Raw genomic sequence first — 19,595 nt, 5'->3', positions numbered from 1 at the left:
GGGCATCCTCTCTTATAAGTCTCATAGTTTTCAGTGAGGTCAAAGTCTTGGTCTAAGAAGAACAGCCTCAGTTCAGTAGAGGGAGAAGCTCAGGTTGGAGGGTCAGGGGGGATCCGGTCCCGGGACTGGCCAGGAGTATGGTGGGGTCCCTGAGTGAGGAAAGAGGTATCACTAGACCCACAAATGAGGGGGCTTTACAGACCCCTGCCCCCATTCTTAACCACGAGAGGCCCCAGGCAGAGCCATAGGGATGAGAAGCCTCCTCATTTCTGTCTGTCTGGTCTCGGCGAGGGAAGGGCTTTGTCTATCAGGATCAGGTCCCAGTTCTGCAAGGGAAGGGGTCTTGGCCATAACCAGACAAACCAGGGTCAAGGTAAGGACCTCAGTGCTAATGAGAGCGTCTCTCTCCCAAGGAGGGAGGCTCACAGGGTGGCGCCCTTCTTGTCAGGCAGAGATGGTCAGAGCAACGCCCTGCCTTCCCCACTAGGGACTCGGGGAGGTGAGGGCTTTGTTTGGAGGCTGAAGGACTCGGGACCACAGAGGGAGGGGTCACGGGCTCTAATAGATGGCACGGAGAGACCCGCGAGTGGAGGATCATGGGACGGCTGACCTCTGAACCCCGGGATCCCATAAAGCCCTGCGCGTCCCGTCAGCCGTTGGAACCCCGCACGAGGCAGCCGCAGCCGGTAGTGGCTCCCACACTTCCGCTCCGGGGGCGGAGACGGACGGTTGTTCACGGCGTTTGTTCGGCCAGGGGCGGATTCCCAGGACTGCTCTGCAGTCAAGGTGAGGACCTGAATGCGGACCCAAGGGATCCTTCCCCCCTCCCATAACAAAGGTTACCCCCACAAATCCCGCCTCTGTGATCGAAAGTGGAAGGTTCCTGAAAAACTGTTAGGCTGAGTTCTGCCTGGAAATTCTCAAGGGGGAAAGCCTTAATCTAAGAGAGAATTTCCTGATTCTGTAAATCAAGGAAACCTAGGCCCTAACTGAAGTCAAGGCGGCGGGTGGGGTGGGGGGCGGGAGGAGGGGCGGGGCCTGAGCGCTAATGAGGGAGTAGAGATGGCAACAAAGCTGCACCCATGCACTCAGTTCCCGGAGCCTCCAGGCCGGGGTGGTCATATATAGCAGGCCCAGACTTCCCCCCCCCCACCCCCAGGAGCTCAAGGAGGTGAAACTTGTGGGCACAGTTCAGTAAAGGGAGGAGTCCCAGGCTCTGACAGATTCCAAGATGGGCACCCTGTATGTAGGACCTAGGGACCACCGGCTCCAAACACTGGAGTACCACAGACCCCTGCCCCTGCTGTCAGCTGTCAGAGACCCTGAGTAGTTGTGGCCGGATGTGAGTCATCCTGACTTCGGCTTCAGAGGTTCCAGGAAGTGAGAACTTTCATCTGAGGGCCATGCCTCCGGCGGCCAAGAGAAAATTTCCAGTACTGGTCTGGAGTCAAGGTGAAGACTTTGAGTGGGGAGTGAGAGGTGCCACTCGGCCCATAACAAACTGCACTAAGTCTTGCTGCTGCTGTAGGCCCTGGGAAGCCCCAACAGAGCCATCAAACTGAGTTCTGCCTGAGATGTCTCGGGGCTGGGAGGGCCTAGGTCTAGGGAGTAGCTTCATCTTGCAGATGGAGGATACCTAGGTCCTAACTGAGGTGAAGGTGAGGGCCCTAAATACTGATGAGGGGGCCTCTCCCCATTTAGGGGTGGCATCACAAAGCAGCACCCCTACACTTGTGGGAGGCTCCAGCCAGGGGTAGTCATATATGTAGGACCCTGACTTCCCCCTCTAGGGACTCAGGGAATTGAGGACTTTGCTCTGAGGCTGGACTACCCAGGTTATTGGTGGGAGGAGTCCTAAGTCCTACACAGAATTCGGGTCAGAGACCTGAGTGAGGACTAAGGTGAACACCGACTCTAAAATGTAGGGTCTCATAAATTCTGCCCGTGTACTGAGTAGAAACCAAGAGTATCTGTCAAGCTGAAGCACTCTTCTCATTTGTCTGGAGAGTTCAGAGATGTGAGGGTGTTGGACTAATTGAATAGCCTCAATTCTGCAGAGGGAAGAAACCCAGGGCTTTATAGGAGTCAGGGTGAGGACCCTGAAAGAACAGTGATGATACCACTCACCCACAAACAGAGGAGACAACAGGGAGTGCCCCCCTCCTTGCTTGCAGCGCTGGGCAGCCCAGGTATGGAAGTCAGGTGTGTGTGAGCCCTCCTTTATTTCTTTTTTTTTTTAATATCTTTATTGGGGTATAATTGCTTTACAATGGTGTGTTAGTTTCTGCTTTATAACAAAGTGAATCAGTTATACATATACATATGTTCCCATATCTCTTGCCTCTTGCATCCCCCTCCCTCCCACCCTCCCTATCCCACCCTTCCAGGCGGTCACAAAGCACTGAGCGGATATCCCTGTGCTATGTGGCTGCTTCCCACCAGCTATCTACCTTATGTTTGGTAGTGTATATATGTCCATGCCTCTCTCTCGCTTTGTCACAGCTCACCCTTCCCCCTCCCCATATCCTCAAGTCCGTGCTCCAGTAGGTCTGTGTCTTTATTCCTGTCTTACCCCTAGGTTCTTCATGAGATTTTTTTTCTTAAATTCCATATATATGTGTTAGCATATGGTATTTGACTTTCTCTTTCTGACTTACTTCACTCTGTATGACAGACTCTAGGTCTATCCACCTCATACAAATAGCTCAATTGCATTTCTTTTTATGGCTGAGTAATATTCCATTGTATATATGTGCCACATCTTCTTTATCCATTCATCCGATGATGGGCACTTAGGTTGTTTCCATCTCCGGGCTATTGTAAATAGAGCTGCAATGAACATTTTGGTACATGACTCTTTTTGAATTATGGTTTTCTCAGGGTATATGCCCAGTAGTGGGATTGCTGGGTCATATGGTAGTTCTATTTGTACTTTTTTAAGGAACCTCCATACTGTTCTCCATAGTGGCTGTACCAATTCACATTCCCACCAGCAGTGCAGGAGTGTTCCCGTTTCTCCACACTCTCTCTAGCATTTATTGTTTCTAGATTTTTTGATGATGGTCATTCTGACTGGTGTGAGATGATATCTCATTGTAGTTTTGATTTGCGTTTCTCTAATGATTAATGATGTTGAGCATTCTTTCATGTGTTTGTTGGCAGTCTGTATATCTTCTTTGGAGAAATGTCTATTGAGGTCTTCTGCCCATTTTTGGATTGGGTTGTTTGTTTTCTTGTTATTGAGCTGCATGAGCTGCTTGTAAATTTTGGAAATTAATCCTTTGTCAGTTGCTTCATTTGCAAATACTTTCTCCCATTCTGAGGGTTGTCTTTTGGTCTTGTTTATGGTTTCCTTTGCTGCGCGAAAGCTTTGAAGTTTCATTAGGTCCCGTTTGTTTATTTTTGTTTTTATTTCCATTTCTCTAGGAGGCAGGTCAAAAAGGATCTTGCTGTGATTTATGTCATAGAGTGTTCTGCCTATGTTTTCCTCCAGGAGTTTGATAGTTTCTGGCCTTACATTTAGGTCTTTAATCCATTTTGAGCTTATTTTTGTGTATGGTGTTAGGGAGTGATCTAATCTCATACTTTTACATGTACCTGTCCAGTTTTCCCAGCACCACTTATTGAAGAGGCTGTCCTTTCTCCACTGTACCTTCCTGCCACCTTTATCAAAGATAAGGTGACCATATGTGCGTGGGTTTATCTCTGGGCTTTCTATCCTGTTCCATTGATGTATCTTTCTGTTTTTGTGCCAGTACCATACTGTCTTGATTACTGTAGCTTTGTAGTATAGTCTGAAGTCAGGGAGCCTGATTCCTCTAGCTCCGTTTTTCGTTCTCAAGATTGCTTTGGCTATTCGGGGTCTTTTGTGTTTCCATACAAATTGTGAAATTTTTTGTTCTAGTTCTGTGAAAAATGCCAGTGGTAGTTGGGTAGGGATTGCATTGAATCTGTAGATTGCTTTGGGTAGTAGAGTCATTTTCACAATGTTGATTCTTCCAATCCAAGAACATGGTATATCTCTCCATCTATTTGTATCATCTTTAATTTCTCTCATCAGTGTCTTATAATTTTCTGCATACAGGTCTTGTGTCTCCTTAGGTAGGTTTATTCCTAGATATTTTATTCTTTTTGTTGCAATGGTAAATGGGAGAGTTTTCTTGATTTCACTTTCAGATTTTTCATTGTTAGTGTATAGGAATGCCAGAATTTCTATGCATTAATTTTGTATCCTGCAACTTTACCAAATTCATTGATTAGCTCTAGTAGTTTTCTGGTAGCATCTTTGGGATTCTCTATGTATAGTATCATGTCATCTGCAAACAGTGACAGCTTTACTTCTTCTTTTCCAATTTGGATTCCTTTTATTTCCTTTTCTTCTCTGTGGCTAAAACTTCCAAAATTATATTGAATAAGAGTGGTGAGAGTGGGCAACCTTGTCTTGTTCCTGATCTTAGTGGAAATGCTTTCAGTTTTTCACCATTGAGGATGATGTTGGCTGTGGGTTTGTCATATATGGCCTTTATTATGTTGAGGAAAGGTCCCTCTATGCCTACTTTCTGCAGGGTTTTTATCATAAATGGGTGTTGAATTATGTCAAAAGCTTTCTCTGCATCTATTGAGATGATCATACGGTTTTTCTCCTTCAATTTATTAATATGGTTTATCACATTGATTGATTTGCGTATATTGCAGAATCCTTGCATTCCTTGAATAAGCCCCCTTGATCATGGTGTGTGATCCTTTTAATGTGCTGTTGGATTCTGTTTGCTAGTATTTTGTTGAGGATTTTTGCATCTAGGTTCATCAGTGATATTGGCCTGTAGTTTTCTTTCTTTGTGACATCCTTGTCTGGTTTTGGTATCAAGGTGATGGTGGCCTCGTAAAATGATTTTGGGAGTGTTCCTCCCTCTGCTATATTTTGAAAGAGTTTGAGAAGGATAGGTGTTAGCTCTTCTCTAAATGTTTGATAGAATTCGCCTGTGAAGCCATCTGGTCCTGGGCTTTTGTTTGTTGGAAGATTTTTAATCGTAGTTTCAATTTCACTGCTTGTGATTGGTTTGTTCATATTTTCTATTTCTTCCTGATTCAGTCTTGGCAGGTTGTGCATTTCTAAGAATTTGTCCATTTCTTCCAGATTGTCCATTTTATTGGCATAGAGTTGCTTGTAGTAATCTCTCATGATCTTTTGTATTTCTGCAGTGTCAGTTGTTACTTCTGCTTTTTCATTTCTAATTCTGTTGATTTGAGTCTTCTCCCTTTTTTTCTTGATGAGTCCGGCTAATGGTTTATCAATTTTGTTTATTTTCTCAAAGAACCAGCTTTTAGTTTTATTGATCATTGCTATCGTTTCCTTCATTTCTTTTTCATTTATTTCTGATCTGATTTTTATGATTTCTTTCCTTCTGATAACTTTGCGGTTTCTTTTTCTTCTTTTTGTAATTGCTTTAGGTGCAAGGTTAGGTTGTTTATTTGAGTTGTTTCTTGTTTCTTAAGGTGGGCTTGTATTGCTATAAACTTCCCTCTTAGAACTGCTTTTGCTCCATCCCATAGGTATTGGGTTGTCGTCTCCATTGTCATTTGATTCTAGGTATTTTTTTATTTCCTCTTTGATTTCTTCAGTGATCACTTTGTTATTAAGTAGTGTATTGTTTAGCCTCCATGTGTTTGTATTTTTTACAGATCTTTTCCTGTAATTGATATCTAGTCTCATGGCGTTGTGGTCGGAAAAGATACTTGATACAATTTCAATTTTCTTAAATTTACCAAGGCTTGGTTTGTGACCCAAGATATGATCTATCCTGGAGAATGTTCCATGAGCACTTGAGAAAAATGTGTATTCTGTTGTTTTTGGATGGAGTGTCCTATTAATATCAATTAAGTCCATCTTGTTTAATGTATCATTTAAAGCTTGTGTTTCCTTATTTATTTTCATTTTGGATGATCTGTCCGTGGGTGAAAGTGGGGTGTTAAAGTCCCCTACTATGAATGTGTTACTGTCAATTTCCCCTTTTAAGGCTATTAGTGTTTGCCTTATGTATTGAGGTGCTCCTATGTTGGGTGCATAAATATTTACAATTGTTGCATCTTCTTAGATCGATCCCTTGATCATTATGTAGTGTCCTTCTTTGTCTCTTCTAATAGTCTTTATTTTAAAGTCTATTTTGTCTGTTATGAGAATTGCTACTCCAGCTTTCTTTTGGTTTCCATTTGCATGGAATATCTTTTTCCATCCCCTTACTTTCAGTCTGTATGTGTCTCTAGGTCTGAAGTGGGTCTCTTGTAGACAGCATATATATGCGTCTTGTTTTTGTATCCATTTAGCCAATCTGTGTCTTTTGGTGGGAGCACTTAGTCCATTTACATTTAAGGTAATTCTCGATATATATGTTCATATTCCCATTTTCTAAATTGTTTTGGGCTCGTTATTGTAGGTCTTTTCCTTCTCTTGTGTTTCTTGCCTAGAGAAGTTTCTTTAGCATTTATGTAAAGCTGGTTTGGTGGTGCTGAACTCTCTCAGCTTTTGCTTGTCTGTAAAGGTTTTAATTTCTCCATCAAATCTGAATGAGATCCTTGCTGGGTAGAGTAATCTTGGTTGCAGGTTTTTCTCCTTCATCACTTTCAGTATGTCCTGCCACTCCCTTCTGGCTTACAGAGTTTCTGCTGAGAGATCAGCTGTTAACCTTATGGGGATTCCCTTGTGTGTTATTTGTTGTTTTTCCCTTGCTGCTTTTAATATGCTTTCTTCATATTTAATTTTTGACGGTTTGATTAATATGTGTCTTGGCGTATTTCTCCTTGGATTTATCCTGTATGGGACTCTGTGCTTCCTGGACTTGATTAACTATTTCCTTTCCCATATTAGGGAAGTTTTCAACTATAATCTCTTCCAATATTTTCTCAGTCCCTTTCTTTTTCTCTTCTTCTTTTGGAACCCCTATAATTCGAGTGTTGGTGCATTTAATGTTGTCTGAGAGGTCTCTGAGACTGTCCTCAGTTCTTTTCATTCTTTTTTCTTTATTCTGCTCTGTAGTAGTTATTTCCACTATTTTATCTTCCATGTCAGTTATCTGTTTTTCTGCCTCAGTTATTCTGCTATTGATCCCGTCTAGATTATTTTTCATTTCATTTATTGTGTTGTTCATCATTGTTTGTTTCATCTTTAGTTCTTCTAGGTCCTTGTTAAATGTTTCTTGCATTTAGTCCATTCTATTTCCAAGATTTTGGATCATCTTTACTATCATTATTGTGAATTCTTTTTCAGGTAGACTGCCTATTTCCTCTTCACTTGTTCGGTCTGGTGCATTTTTATCTTGCTCCTTCATGTGCCGTGTGTTTTTCTGTCTTCTCATTTTGCTTATCTTGCTGTGTTTGGGGTCTCCTTTTTGCAGGCTGCAGGTTCGTAGTTCCTGTTGTTTTTGATGTCTGTCCCCAGTGGCTAAGGTTGGTTCAGTGGGTTGTGTAGGCTTCCTGGTGGAGGGGACTAGTGCCTGTGTTATGGTGGATGAGGCTGGAACTTGTCTTTTTGGTGGGCAGGTCCACGTCTGGTGGTGTGTTTTGGGGTGTTTTTGGCCTTATTATGATTTTAGGCAGCCTCTCTGCCAATGGGTGGGCTTGTGTACCTTTTTTGCTAGTTGTTTGGCATAGGGTGTCCAGCACTGTAGCTTGCTGGTCATTGAGTGAATCAGGGTGCTGTTGTTGAGATGGAGATCTCCGGGAGATTTTCGCCGTTTGATATTATGTGGAGCCTGGAGGTCTCTTGTTGACCAGTGTCCTGAAGTTGGCTCTCCCACCTCAGAGGCACAGCACTGACTCCTGGCCGCAGCACCAAGAGCCTTTCATCCGCACGGCTCCTCAGTTTGGGATGATTCATTGTCTATTCAGGTATTCCACAGATGCGGGGTACATCAAGTTGATTGTGGAGATTTAATCTGCTGCTCCTGAGGCTGCTGGGAGAGATTTCCCTTTTCTCTTCTTTGTTTGCACAGCTCCCGGGTTTCCCCTCCTTTATTTCTGATGGTATCAGATTGGTGAGAGCCACGGCAAGGACCCTGAATGAGGACTGAGGACCCCAAGGAGCCCAGGACAGAGTCCCATAGAGCTGTCAGCTGTGGGTGCCCCCTGGCAGGGGTGCTAGGCTGAGGTGCCCCTTCACTTCTTCTTAAGGTATCCCAGGAAGATGAGGATCTGGGTCTGAGGTATAAATTTAGAGCAGCACAGAGGAGGGGGCCTAGGCCCTGCCCAAAGTTGATATGATGGTCCTGCATATGAACTGAGGGGACCCCAATGCTCCAGAGTAGAGGGGGCTCCACAAGGACTAGATAATTGCCCAGTGCTGCTCTCAGCCCCAATAAGCACCAGGCAGGGCTGGCAGGCTGCAGGCTGAGGCTCACTTTAATTATTTCCACAGGGTTCTTAGAGGACAGGGTGATCAGAACAGGAGTCCTGTGTGTTCGTAGATCAGGGCCCACATGGAAACCTGAAGAGCGGCCCTCTTAAAGGCAGGGTGGTACCTCCCTGCTGTAGGCACTCACTCCCTCTCATCCTCTCGCATCTCTGCCAGATCACCCCGCTGTCCTACCTGCACTCCTGCCTTTTGTCCCTGACCACAGTCACCATGCCTCGGGGGCGGAAGAGTAAGCTCCGCACCCGTGAGAGACGCCGCCAGGCCCAAAGTGGGACCCAGGGTCTGACGGGTGCTCAGGCCACTGCAGCTGAGGAGGAAGCCGCCTCGTCTTCATGTCCTTCTCTTGGGGTTACTACTCGGAGAAAGCCGGGTGCTAAGTCACATAGCACTCTCAAGAGTCCTCAGAGGGCCCTAGCCACCACCACTAATCCTGCAGGTGTTTCTCCCGCAAGATCAAACAAAGGAGCCAAAGGCCAAATGAAGAAAAAGCACAGTTCCTCTCAGGCCCCCGTCTCCGCCGTGCGGTCTCGAAAAGGCCCTCTAAGGAGGACAGCGAGTGTGTTGGTGCAGTTCCTGGTGCACATGTATAAAATGAAAAAGCCTGTTAGGAAAGCACATATGCTGAAGTTTATCGCTAAGAAGTACCAAAATCGATTCCCTGAGATCCTCAGAAGAGCTTCCTTCAGCATGGAGATGCTATTTGGTGTTGACTTAAAGGAGGTCGACCGTACCAAGCATACTTATACCTTTGTCAGCAAAATGGCTCTCCCCAACGATGGGACCATGAGCCGTGGCAGCGGGTTACCCAAGACCGGTCTCCTGATGTACATTCTGGCTGTGATCCTCATGAAGGGCAACTGCGCCACAGAGGAGAATATCTGGGAATTCCTGAATAAGATGAGAGTCTATGCTGGGAAGAGGCACTTCATATTTGGGGAGCCCAAGAAGCTTATCACCCAAGATTGGGTGAAGCTGAAGTATTTGGAATACCGGCAAGTGGCCAACAGTGATCCAGCGCGCTACGAGTTCCTGTGGGGCCCGAGAGCACATGCCGAAACCAGCAAGATGAAAGTCCTGGAGTTCCTGGCCAAGGTCAATCACACCGTCCCCAGTGCCTTCCAGTCTTGGTATGAAGAGGCTTTGAAAGATGAGGAAGAGAGAGCCCAAGCCAGTGGATGTTCCAGTGTTCTGTCCAGCTCCTCCCACACAGAATCTGAGGCAAATTCTGCACTTTGTGGCTGAAGAGAGCATTCAATATTTCAAGTAGTGTAGGGTTGGGTGTGACAGAGGGAACACTGTATAATACCTTTGTGTTCCTGTTCTGTATGGGGAATTTGGAAATACGTCTTTGTTTTTTGCTGTTTTTCAAACGTTACTCTTAAATGAAATTTTATTTAGCGTTAGAATGTAAGTTTATGAATTACATCAGTCATACTTACTGTTGTTTATCAGGTTTAAGAATAAGAGTTTTGCTGTTTTGTAAAACATATTGGGAAAACTTCCATCTTATTTAGTAGTTTGGTGGAAGATAACATGGCATTGCAATACGCAATTCCTTGAAAATGTGAAAAAGTTAAGTATAGTATAGTATACTGTATGTAGTATAGTATAGAAAAAGTAAGATGGTCAATATTTGGTTTACTAATTCGTTTTACTCTGTTTTATAAAATTAGAAATAACAGTATGTGCTTGGCTCATTCAAAAATGTAGAATTAAATCATAATAAATTAGACCTCATGCTCACAGGCTTGTTTATTCCCCAAACATTAATTGAGCATCTGCTCTTAGAAGGCTCCTTGCTAGTACTGTGAGAGCTGAGAAGAAGGAGACCTAGCCACTGACCATAAAATTATAGAGCCGAGAAGCAGCTATCATATAAAGAAAATGGTGATGTATACTCTAAGACCAAAAGGACAAATGAAAAGACAGGATAAGAAAGGAGAAGGGGTGGTTTCACATGATAGCAGTTGAATGTAAATTCCCTGATGCAAGGCAGTGGTGGGCCTTGGGAAAAATGTAAGTCCTTCAGTGGGAGGTAATTATAAGTTAGGTGCGTGGTGGGCTAGATGAGACTGATAATTTGGAGCAGGGTCCAGATCCTCAGATGGTGGGCCGTACAGTTGAAAGACAAAGCCTGGAATGGGAAACTGCCCTTAGCAGTTACAGGCACACTTCATTTTGTTGTGCTTTGCTTTACTGTATTTCACAGATAGTGCTTTTTCTTTTCTTTTTTTAACAAATTGAAGGTTTGTGTCAACCTTGCTTCCAGCACGTCTTTCAGCGCCATTTTTCCAACAAGGTATTCTCACGTCGTGTCTCTGTGTCACATTTTGGTAATTCTCACAATATTTCACACCTTCCACCAGCAAAAAGATGGACTCGCTGAAGGCTCAGATGATGGTTAGCATTTTTTAGCAGAAAGGTATTTTTTAATTAAGGTATGTACATTGTTCCTTGACATAATGCTATTGCACGCTTAATAGGCTGCAGTATAGTGTAAACATAAATTTTATAAGAGTACTGGGAAACCAAAAAATTCTTGTGACTCACTTTATTGTACTCTTCACTTTATTTTGGGGGTCTGGAACCAAACCTGCAATATCTTCGAGGTCTCCTTGTACTTTGGGGTTGTGGGTAAATCAGAGAGAAATCACCTGAGGCAGGAATAGAATGTGTACTGTGCTCTTGTCCCAGTGCAGGTGAACACTATGCAAATTAGATGTTTTATTCACGCTGTCATGTCTCCAGGGAGTTTCTGAGAAATAAGGGTGGTACTCCCCTGAGGGGTGGGGGTGCCCAGAAGCCACTGGACTGGCACTCTTTGCCCTAGTTGGGGGAGCCAGAGCCCACTCCACGAAAAAAAGTCATTCAAATTAAGTTATCTTGATTGTAATTTGGCAAACTCTAGGCAAGGAATAGATATTCGTGGGTGGTTAAATGAATGAAAGTGGGAGTGGTTTATAAAGAAGGGCAGCTGAGAGGGAGGTAAGTTTTAGGTCCGTGAAACATTTTAGAGCTTCGTGTTGCATCTACTGAGGAAGTCTACCTCATGTTGACCTTGAATGACATACTCTAACAGGGAAATACTAGTTTTCCTTGCTAAGCAGGATTTTGCCTGATAGGGGTTTCTTTGCCCTAGAGCCCTGCTTATTCTCTGGCATCTCCTGGATTGAAAGTTAAATCTCAGTGTAGTGGGTTGAAACTCCAGGGGACAAATTAATCATAGTAAGAACTGGCATCCTTGAAAGTCTCAGTACCGGCCAGGCAATGGGCCAGGCACTTCACAGGCATTATATAAATTCTATCAGTCCCCAAGACAGAGCTTCTCAAACCCATTTCACAGATGAAAAGACCGAGGCTCACAGAGTTTGGTAATGTGTTCAATTTCACACAGCTGTTAAGTGACAGTGTTGGAACTAGACTCCTGGCCTAACTAAGTCTGACGCCCACACTTTTCCATTCCTCCCAGCCCGAGGCCAACTTTGTGTTCCTTAATTCACCTTACTTCTCACTCACTACAAAATATATCTCAGGTGATAAAAAGGAGGACTCTGTGCCCAAAACACTGGATGGGAATACATAAGCACAGCAATAAGCGTCTCAAAATAGTTGAAAAGGGTGAAGAAAGCAGAGGAAGATATTTAGTGACAGTATGATCATCTACATATCCAAAGTCAGATAACCTCAAAAGATCTGGGGCTCAGAAAATCATGCTGGACAACCCTTCGCATTTGGAAGTTAAATCTATTCAAAGAGAAGTTACATAAAAGGCTAAGTCTTGCTGGTAAAGAGAAGGGAAAAACCAATGTATTTTTTTTCTTTGACAGCACATCCGTCCTGCCTTGCGTTACAACTTCCCTACTTCACATCACTCCTGGGACGGAGACCCAGTCTCTGAAGGGTTTGCAATAGGAAAACCGGTCAAGAGTTTGCAGGGATGGGCCCTTTCCCAGGAAGCCTTTAATCAAGAAACAGGAGCCACGATGAAGGGCCCCTTACGGGTGGCCTGGGGAGAGCAACATGCCAGGCAAAGTTGTCAGCCTGAGCATGCCCTCACTTACTCTTCAGGGTTCTCAGGGACTTGTGAGTCCTACCTAGGAGGATGAGCTCAGGTCAGTAGAGGGAGGAGTCCCAGTCTCTGCCACATGTGGTGGTGAGGACCCTGAATGAGGAATGAAGGAAGCACACCCGCCACCCCCGAACAGTGTGTCCCATGGACTCCTGACCCTGCCGTCAGCCCTCAGAGTCCCCAGACAGCCTTGGCAAGATGTGGCTGAACCTGATTTCCACGTAAGAGGTTGAGAAAGTGAAGACTTTGGCCTGAGGTTGGCCAACTCAGGTCAGTAGAGATAGGATTTCCAAGGTGCGCCAGGAGGAAGGTGAGCACCCTGAAGAGTTCAGGGCCCACCAAACCCATATCAGCGGAGACCTCACAGAATCCTCCCTGTTGCCGTGACAGATCCTGGTGTAAATGTCAGGAAGAGACGGCCTCATATCCTTCTCGGGGATCACAGAAAAGTGCGGAACTTGGTTTGAGGGGGAGGTCCCAGGGCAGCAGAGGGGGGAATCTTAGGCCTTCACGTGAGTCAGATTTAGGGTACTGAGTTAGAACCCTGAGTGGGATCACCATCATATGGTCTCAACCTGCCTGATACAGTTGTCACTCATGGCATGGCAGGTGTGGCCAAGTAAGGCCACCCTCACCTCCTCCTATTGGATCTCAGGGAAATAAGAGCCTTTCTCTGAAGAAATGTCCTCAGGTCGAGAAAGAGGGGAGCCTCAGGCCCTGCCAGGAGTCAAATCAAGGAAACTGAGTGAGGACTGAGAGGCCCACCCACTCTTGCATAGAGGGGAAAACTGGCCCTGCACCTGCACTCAAGACTTAAATCCCCAGGGAAGGGTGTGAGGCTGAGCAACAACCACCACCCCCCATCAGTTTTTTTTTTAGTTCACTTTATTTTTTTTTAAAGCAGTTTTAGGTTCACAACAAAATGGAGCAGAAAGTACAAGGAGTTCCCATGTACCCTCTTCCCCGACACAGCTCACACCTCCCCCACTATCAACATCCCCCATCAGAGTGGGCCGTTTGCTACGATCTATGAAGCTACATTGACACATCATTAGCACACGAAGTGCAGAGTTACATTAGGCTTCATTCTTGGTGTTGTACACTTTGTGGGTTCCAACGAACGTATGATGACTTTTATCTACCATTATAGTGTCATACAGAGTAATTTCACTACCCTAAAAATTCTCTGTGCTCTGTTCATCCCTCCCTGCCCCCAACCCCTGGCAACCACTGGTCTTTTTGCTTTTTCTATAGTTTTGCCTTTTTCCAGGATGTCATGTAGTTGGAATCATGCAGCATGTAGCCTTTTAAGATTAGTTTCTTTCACTTAGTAATACACATCTAAGGTTCCTCCATGTCTTTTCATGGTTTGATATTTATTTCTAGCACTGAACAGTATTCCATTATTTATCCATTTACCTGCTGAAGGACACCTTTGTTGCTTTTAAGTTTTGGCAATTATGAGTAAAGCTGCTATAAACATCGGTGTGCAGGTTTTTGTGTGGATGTAAGTTTCCAACTCATTTTGGTAAATACCAAGGAGCATGATTACTAGATTGTATGGTAAGAGTATGTTTAGTTGTTTTTTTTTAAAAAAAACAATTTATTGAGGTAGGATGGGCATACAAAAACCGTACGTATTTAATGTATACAAATTGATGAGTTCGGAGATAAGTATCCACTTGTGAAACTATCAGTCACTGCAGTTTATGCCATAAACATATCTATGACCTCCAAATGTTTCCTCCCACCCTTTTTATTTTGTGTGTGTGATAAGAACACTTACCATAAGATTTAACCTGTTAGAAAGTGTACAATATAGTAGTCTTAACTGTAAACTCTATGCTGTATAGTAGATCCCTAGGATTTACCTTGCATAACTGAAACTTTGTAACTTTTGATTAAAACCTTCTCATTTTCCCCATCTCCATAGCCCCTGGCAACCACCACTCTACTCTCTGCTTCTCTGACTTTGACTATTTTAGATTTCTCATATAAATGACATCATGTAGTATTTGTCCTTCTGTGTCTGGCTTATTTCACTGGAACATAATGTTCTCTAGATTTATTCACGCTGTCATAGCTGGAGAAGTTTTAGCTTCTTTTTAAAGCTGAATGATATTCCATTGTATGTATACTTTACACTTTATCCATTCATCCATCGGTGGACATTTAGGTTGCTTCCATAGCTTGGCTATTAGGAATAATGCTGCAATGAACATGGGAATGCAGATATCTCTTCAAGGTCCTGATTTCAATTCCTTTGGATAGTAGTGGGATTGCCGATAATATCATATGTTATTTTTGATTTTTTTTTTTTTTTTTTTTTTTTTTTGCGGTACACGGGCCTCTCACTGCTGCGGCCTCTCCCGCTGCGGAGCACAGGCTCCGGACGCGCAGGCTCAGCGGCCATGGCTCACGGGCCCAGCCGCTCCGCGGCACGTGGCATCCTCCCGGACCCAGGCACGAAGCCACGTCCCCCGCATCGGCAGGCGGACTCTCAACCACTGCACCACCAGGGAAGCCCTATTTTTGATTTTTTGAGGAGCCTCCCTACTGTTTCCCATAGTGGCTGGACCAATTTACATTCCCACCAACAGTATAGAATATGTTTAGTTTACTGAGAAGCTTGCAAACTGGCTTCCAAAGTGGCTATACCATTTGCATCACCACCAACAATGAAAGCGTTCTTGTTGAATCCCATCCTCACCAGCATTTGGTGCTGTCAGTCCTCTGGATTTTGGCACGTAGCGGTTTCTGGTTGTAATTTTAATTTGCAGTTCCCTAATGGTACATGATGGTGAGCATCTTTTCATATGCTTGTTTGCCATCTGTATATCTTCCTTAGTGAGGTATCTGTTCATATCTTTTGTCCATTTTTTTAATCGGGTTGTTAGTTTCCTTCTTATTGAATTTTAAGAGTTCTTTGTATATTTTGGATAAAAGCCTTCATCAGATCTGTCTTTTGCAAATATTTCCTCTGAGACTGTAGCTCATCTTCTTGTTCTCTTGATGGTGTAGTTTTGCAGATTAGAAGTTTAAGGGAATGAAATCTAGCTGATCAATTATTTCTTTCATGGATCCCCATCCCATTTTTTATGAGTTCTGGAAGGAGGTGAGATCCTTGGTCTGAAGGTCCAGCCCCCAGTCAGCAAAAGGAAGAGTCCATGACCCTGTGCGGTATCCAAGTGAGGACTCCAAATGATGACTTAGGATCTAACAAGCTCAGGACAGAGAGGTACCCACAGAGCTTTAACTACTGGGTTCCCCCTGATAAGAGTGGTGGGCTGAGGTGCCCCTCTCACTTCCTTCTTGTGGGTCCCGGAGAGCTTTGGGGTGTCACCTTTAGAGTAACAGAGAGGGGAGTTTCCAGGCCTTGCCAAGAGCTGTCATGATAATCCTGAAGCTAAACATAGAAGACCCCCTACACTGAAAAACACAAGTGGCCCCACTATCAACCATGCTGTCACCCTAGTCAGTAAAACACAGGGCAGGCAGGCTGCAGCCTAAGGCTCACCGTTTCTCCACTGGGTTCTCAGGGACAGGTTGACCAGGAGAACAAGAGCCCTGCAGAATCCTAGGGCAGTGCCCTCAAGGAAACCTGCAGAGATGGACTTGGTTAAAGCTTACGTGGAATCTCCCTGCTGAAGGTCCTCACACCATCTCATTCCCCCTCCTCCTCCCTCCTCCAAGTGCGGGCATCACCCACACTCCCGCCTGCTGTTCCTGATCACACTCATCATTCCCTAGGGTCACAAGAGTAAACTCAGTGCTCGTGAGAAATGCCAGCATGCCCGGGGTGAGACCCAGGATCTCCAGGGTGCTCAAACCACTGAGCAGGGAAGAGTCCCCCTTCTCTTCCTCTCCTGTTTTGGGGATGTTTCCTTGGACTCCCCGGTGGCTGGCATTCCTAGGAGCCTCAGAGATCCACATCCACCATCGTTACTTCCCAGCCGTTTCATGCACAATGTCCGAAAAAGATGTCAAGAGCCAAGATGAGAAAGTGCACGTCGCTCTAAAGCCTCAGCCTCCACTGAGAGCTTACGGAAGGACCTTCTAACCATGAAGGCAGGGATGTTGATGCAATTCCTACTGCAGAAATATAAAAGAACCCATCATGAAGGTAGACATGCTGAAGGTTGTCAACAAAATGTACAGGGAACAATTCCCTGAGATCCTAAGGAGAGCCACTGAGCACATGGAACTGGTCTGCGGCCTTGACTTGAAGGAAGTCAAGCCGGGTGGTGATTCCTATGCCCTCGTCAGCAAGCTAGATCTCACCGATGATGGGCGTCGGAGCAGTGGCGGGCGGTTTCGGAAGAATGGGCCCCTGATGGCTCTCCTCGGTGTGATCTTCTTGCATGGCGACCGTGCCTCTGAGAAGGAGATCTGGGAATCCCTGAATGTTTTGGGTGTTTTTGATGGAAGGAGGCACTTCATCTTGGTGGAGCCCAGGAAGCTTATCACAGAAGATTTGGTGCAGGAAAATACCTGGTGTATCATCAGATGCGCGACAGCGATCAAGAGCCCAAGCTGAAACCAAAAAGATGAAAGTCCTGGAGTTTTTGGCCAAGGTCGATGATAGGGTCCCCAGTGCCTTCCCATCCTGGTATGAAGAGGCTTTGAGAGATGAGGGAGAGAGAGCCCGAGCCAGGGCTGCAGCCAGGGCTGGCACTACTGCCATGGCCCGTGCACATTCCAGGGCCACATCCAGTCGCTCCTGTCACCCCTAGTGAGGTAGAGGCCGATTCGTCACTTTGTGGTTGGAAAAGCCTGTTAACCAGTGTTCCTGATATGCATAAATTCCTGTTGGCTTATTTTTTTGGTAATTTTCAAGTGATCTTCTTTTCAAAAGAAAGTTTATTTAGATTCAGAACAAGCTTATGAATGACATGGGCACACACCTATTGCTCTTTATCAGATTTAGAAGTAAGAATTTTGTTGAAATACAAATTGAAAATTTTTAAATCATCAATGTGATCCAGAGCAAGACTGCATGGAATTGGAATAGGGATATCCTTGGTAATGTGAAAGAACTCCCCAGTAAAATAGGATAAGAAGATAGAGAAAACAAATTAAAATTGTTCACCTATGGGTTTGGCGTACTCCATTCAGTCTTTCTTTTCCAAAATTTAAAAGATATACACCTTTTAAAGTCAGGAAAAGATATATACCTTTTGCATTTAGGATGTGCTTAAATTATTCAAGAAAATATGAGTTTATGGGACTGTAAATTGATGCAGCCACTATGGACAACAGTATAGAGGTTCATCAAAATATTGAAAATAGAACTACCGTGCGATCCAGCAATTCTACTCCCGGAACTTTATCTGAAGGAAAAGAGAACAACAACTTTTTTGAAAATATATCTGCACCGCCCCATATTCATTTATTTACCATAACCAAGACATGAAAACAACGTAAGTGTTCATTGATGGATGAATGGATAAAGAAAATGTGATACACACACACTCACACACACAGTCATACTCTCACTCTCCCTCGGATATTATTCAGCCATTTAAAAAAAAAAAAAGGAAATCCTGCCATTTGCAATAACACAGAGGGACAGACAAAGACAAATACTATATGATCTCACTTATATGTGGAAATTAAAAAAAAAAAAACACCCAGAGAACAGATTGGTGGTTGCCACAGGTGTGGGGTGGAGGATGGATGAAATGGGTGTAAATGGCCAAACGGTACAAACCATTTAAAAAATAAAGAAGTCCTGGGGCTGTAATGTACAGCATGGCGACTATAGTTAATAATACTGTATTGTATATTTGAAAGTTGTTAAGAGAGTAGATCTTTTTTAATTGAGGTATAGTTGATGTACAATATTTTATAAGTTTCATGTACACAACAGAGTGATTCACAATTTTTAAAGGTTATATTCCATTTACAGTTATTATAAAATATTGGCTATATACCGTTTGTTGTGCAATATATCTTTGTAGCTTATTTATTTTTATTTTTATTTTATTTTTATTTTTTTGCGGTACGCCGGCCTCTCACTGTTGTGGCCTCTCCCGTTGCGGAGCACAGGCTCCAGACGCGCAGGCTCGGTGGCCGTGGCTCACGGGCCCAGCCACTCCGCGGCATGTGGGATCTTCCCGGACCGGGGCACGATCCCGTGTCCCCTGCATCGGCAGGCGGACTCTGAACCACTGCGCCACCAGGGAAACCCGCTTATTTATTTTATACATAGTATTTTGTATTTCTTAATCCCCTATCCTTCCCCTGCCCCTCCCCCTTCCCTCTTCCCACTGGTAACCACTAGTTTGTTCTCTATATCTGTGAGTCTGTCATATTTCCCTAGTTTGCTTTATTTTTGAAATTCTCCATATAAGTGGTATCATACAGTGTTTTTCTTCCTCTATCTCTTATTTCACTTAGCATAATACCCTCCAACTCCATCCATGTTGTTGCAAAATGGTAAAAGTTCGTTCTTTTTTTGTGGCTGACTAGTATTCCATTGTGTGTGTGTGTGTGTGTGCACGCGTGTGTGTGTATAAAGAAGATGTGGTATATACATCTTGGCAATTGTCAGTAATGTTGCTATGAACATTGGGGTGCGTGCATCTTTTCGAATTAGTGTTTTTTTCCTTTTTTAACAGTAATTTAAAGTTTATTCTGGCTATAATGCAGGTTATTCTGACTTTAAGGTAGCATACCTGGCATACTTCTGAGTCCGTTCCTGAGAAATTCTTTTGTACTTCTCTCTCTCTGTTTTATACATCCATGCAGTCTATGGCACTAGGGGGGGTCATCTGGGTCTGGATCATATAGCAGTGAACAAATGGATGAAAGAACGTTAGAAACAATTAAAGGAGGAGACCACTGTGATCTTAGAATATTGAGACAAATGCTGCCATTAGTGTTAATGTCTGAATGATAAATTCTTGTTGCAAATGCAACCTTAGGTAGTTTGAAGGGGTAGTCTGTAGGAAAATGAATTGTCAAAAGGAATACACCACCTTGATATGGGTTTTCATTAGCTTCCATAATTGTGGCTTGCCAGTGAAACATATTATCGCCAGCTGGACCTGCAGAGCAGTGTGCTGGAGGGTCACGGGCCAAATCACTAAGTTCCTTATTAATCCCTTTCAGCACCAT

At 44.2% G+C, this 19,595-nt stretch overlaps 1 protein-coding gene and 1 pseudogene across 2 annotated transcripts; one reads left to right on the top strand and one right to left on the bottom strand.

The window, feature by feature from the left end:
* Positions 1 to 8,617: 8,617 nt before the first annotated feature.
* Positions 8,618 to 9,649, top strand: LOC309978412 (melanoma-associated antigen B3-like; the record flags this gene model as incomplete). Its single annotated transcript, XM_082864891.1, has 1 exon — positions 8,618 to 9,649. The coding sequence occupies one exon, from the start codon at positions 8,618 to 8,620 to the stop codon at positions 9,647 to 9,649; it is 1,032 nt and encodes a 343-aa protein (XP_082721017.1).
* A 9,479-nt stretch (positions 9,650 to 19,128) lies between these two features.
* Positions 19,129 to 19,595, bottom strand: LOC309978538 (ubiquitin-conjugating enzyme E2 D3-like; annotated as a pseudogene). The gene has a single exon. The product of its transcript is annotated as a ubiquitin-conjugating enzyme E2 D3-like (transcript).

Source organism: Leucopleurus acutus (assembly GCF_964270905.1).
Source record: "Leucopleurus acutus genome assembly, chromosome: X".
NCBI lineage: Eukaryota > Metazoa > Chordata > Mammalia > Artiodactyla > Delphinidae > Leucopleurus > Leucopleurus acutus.
This window is presented reverse-complemented; position numbering and strand designations above follow the sequence as displayed.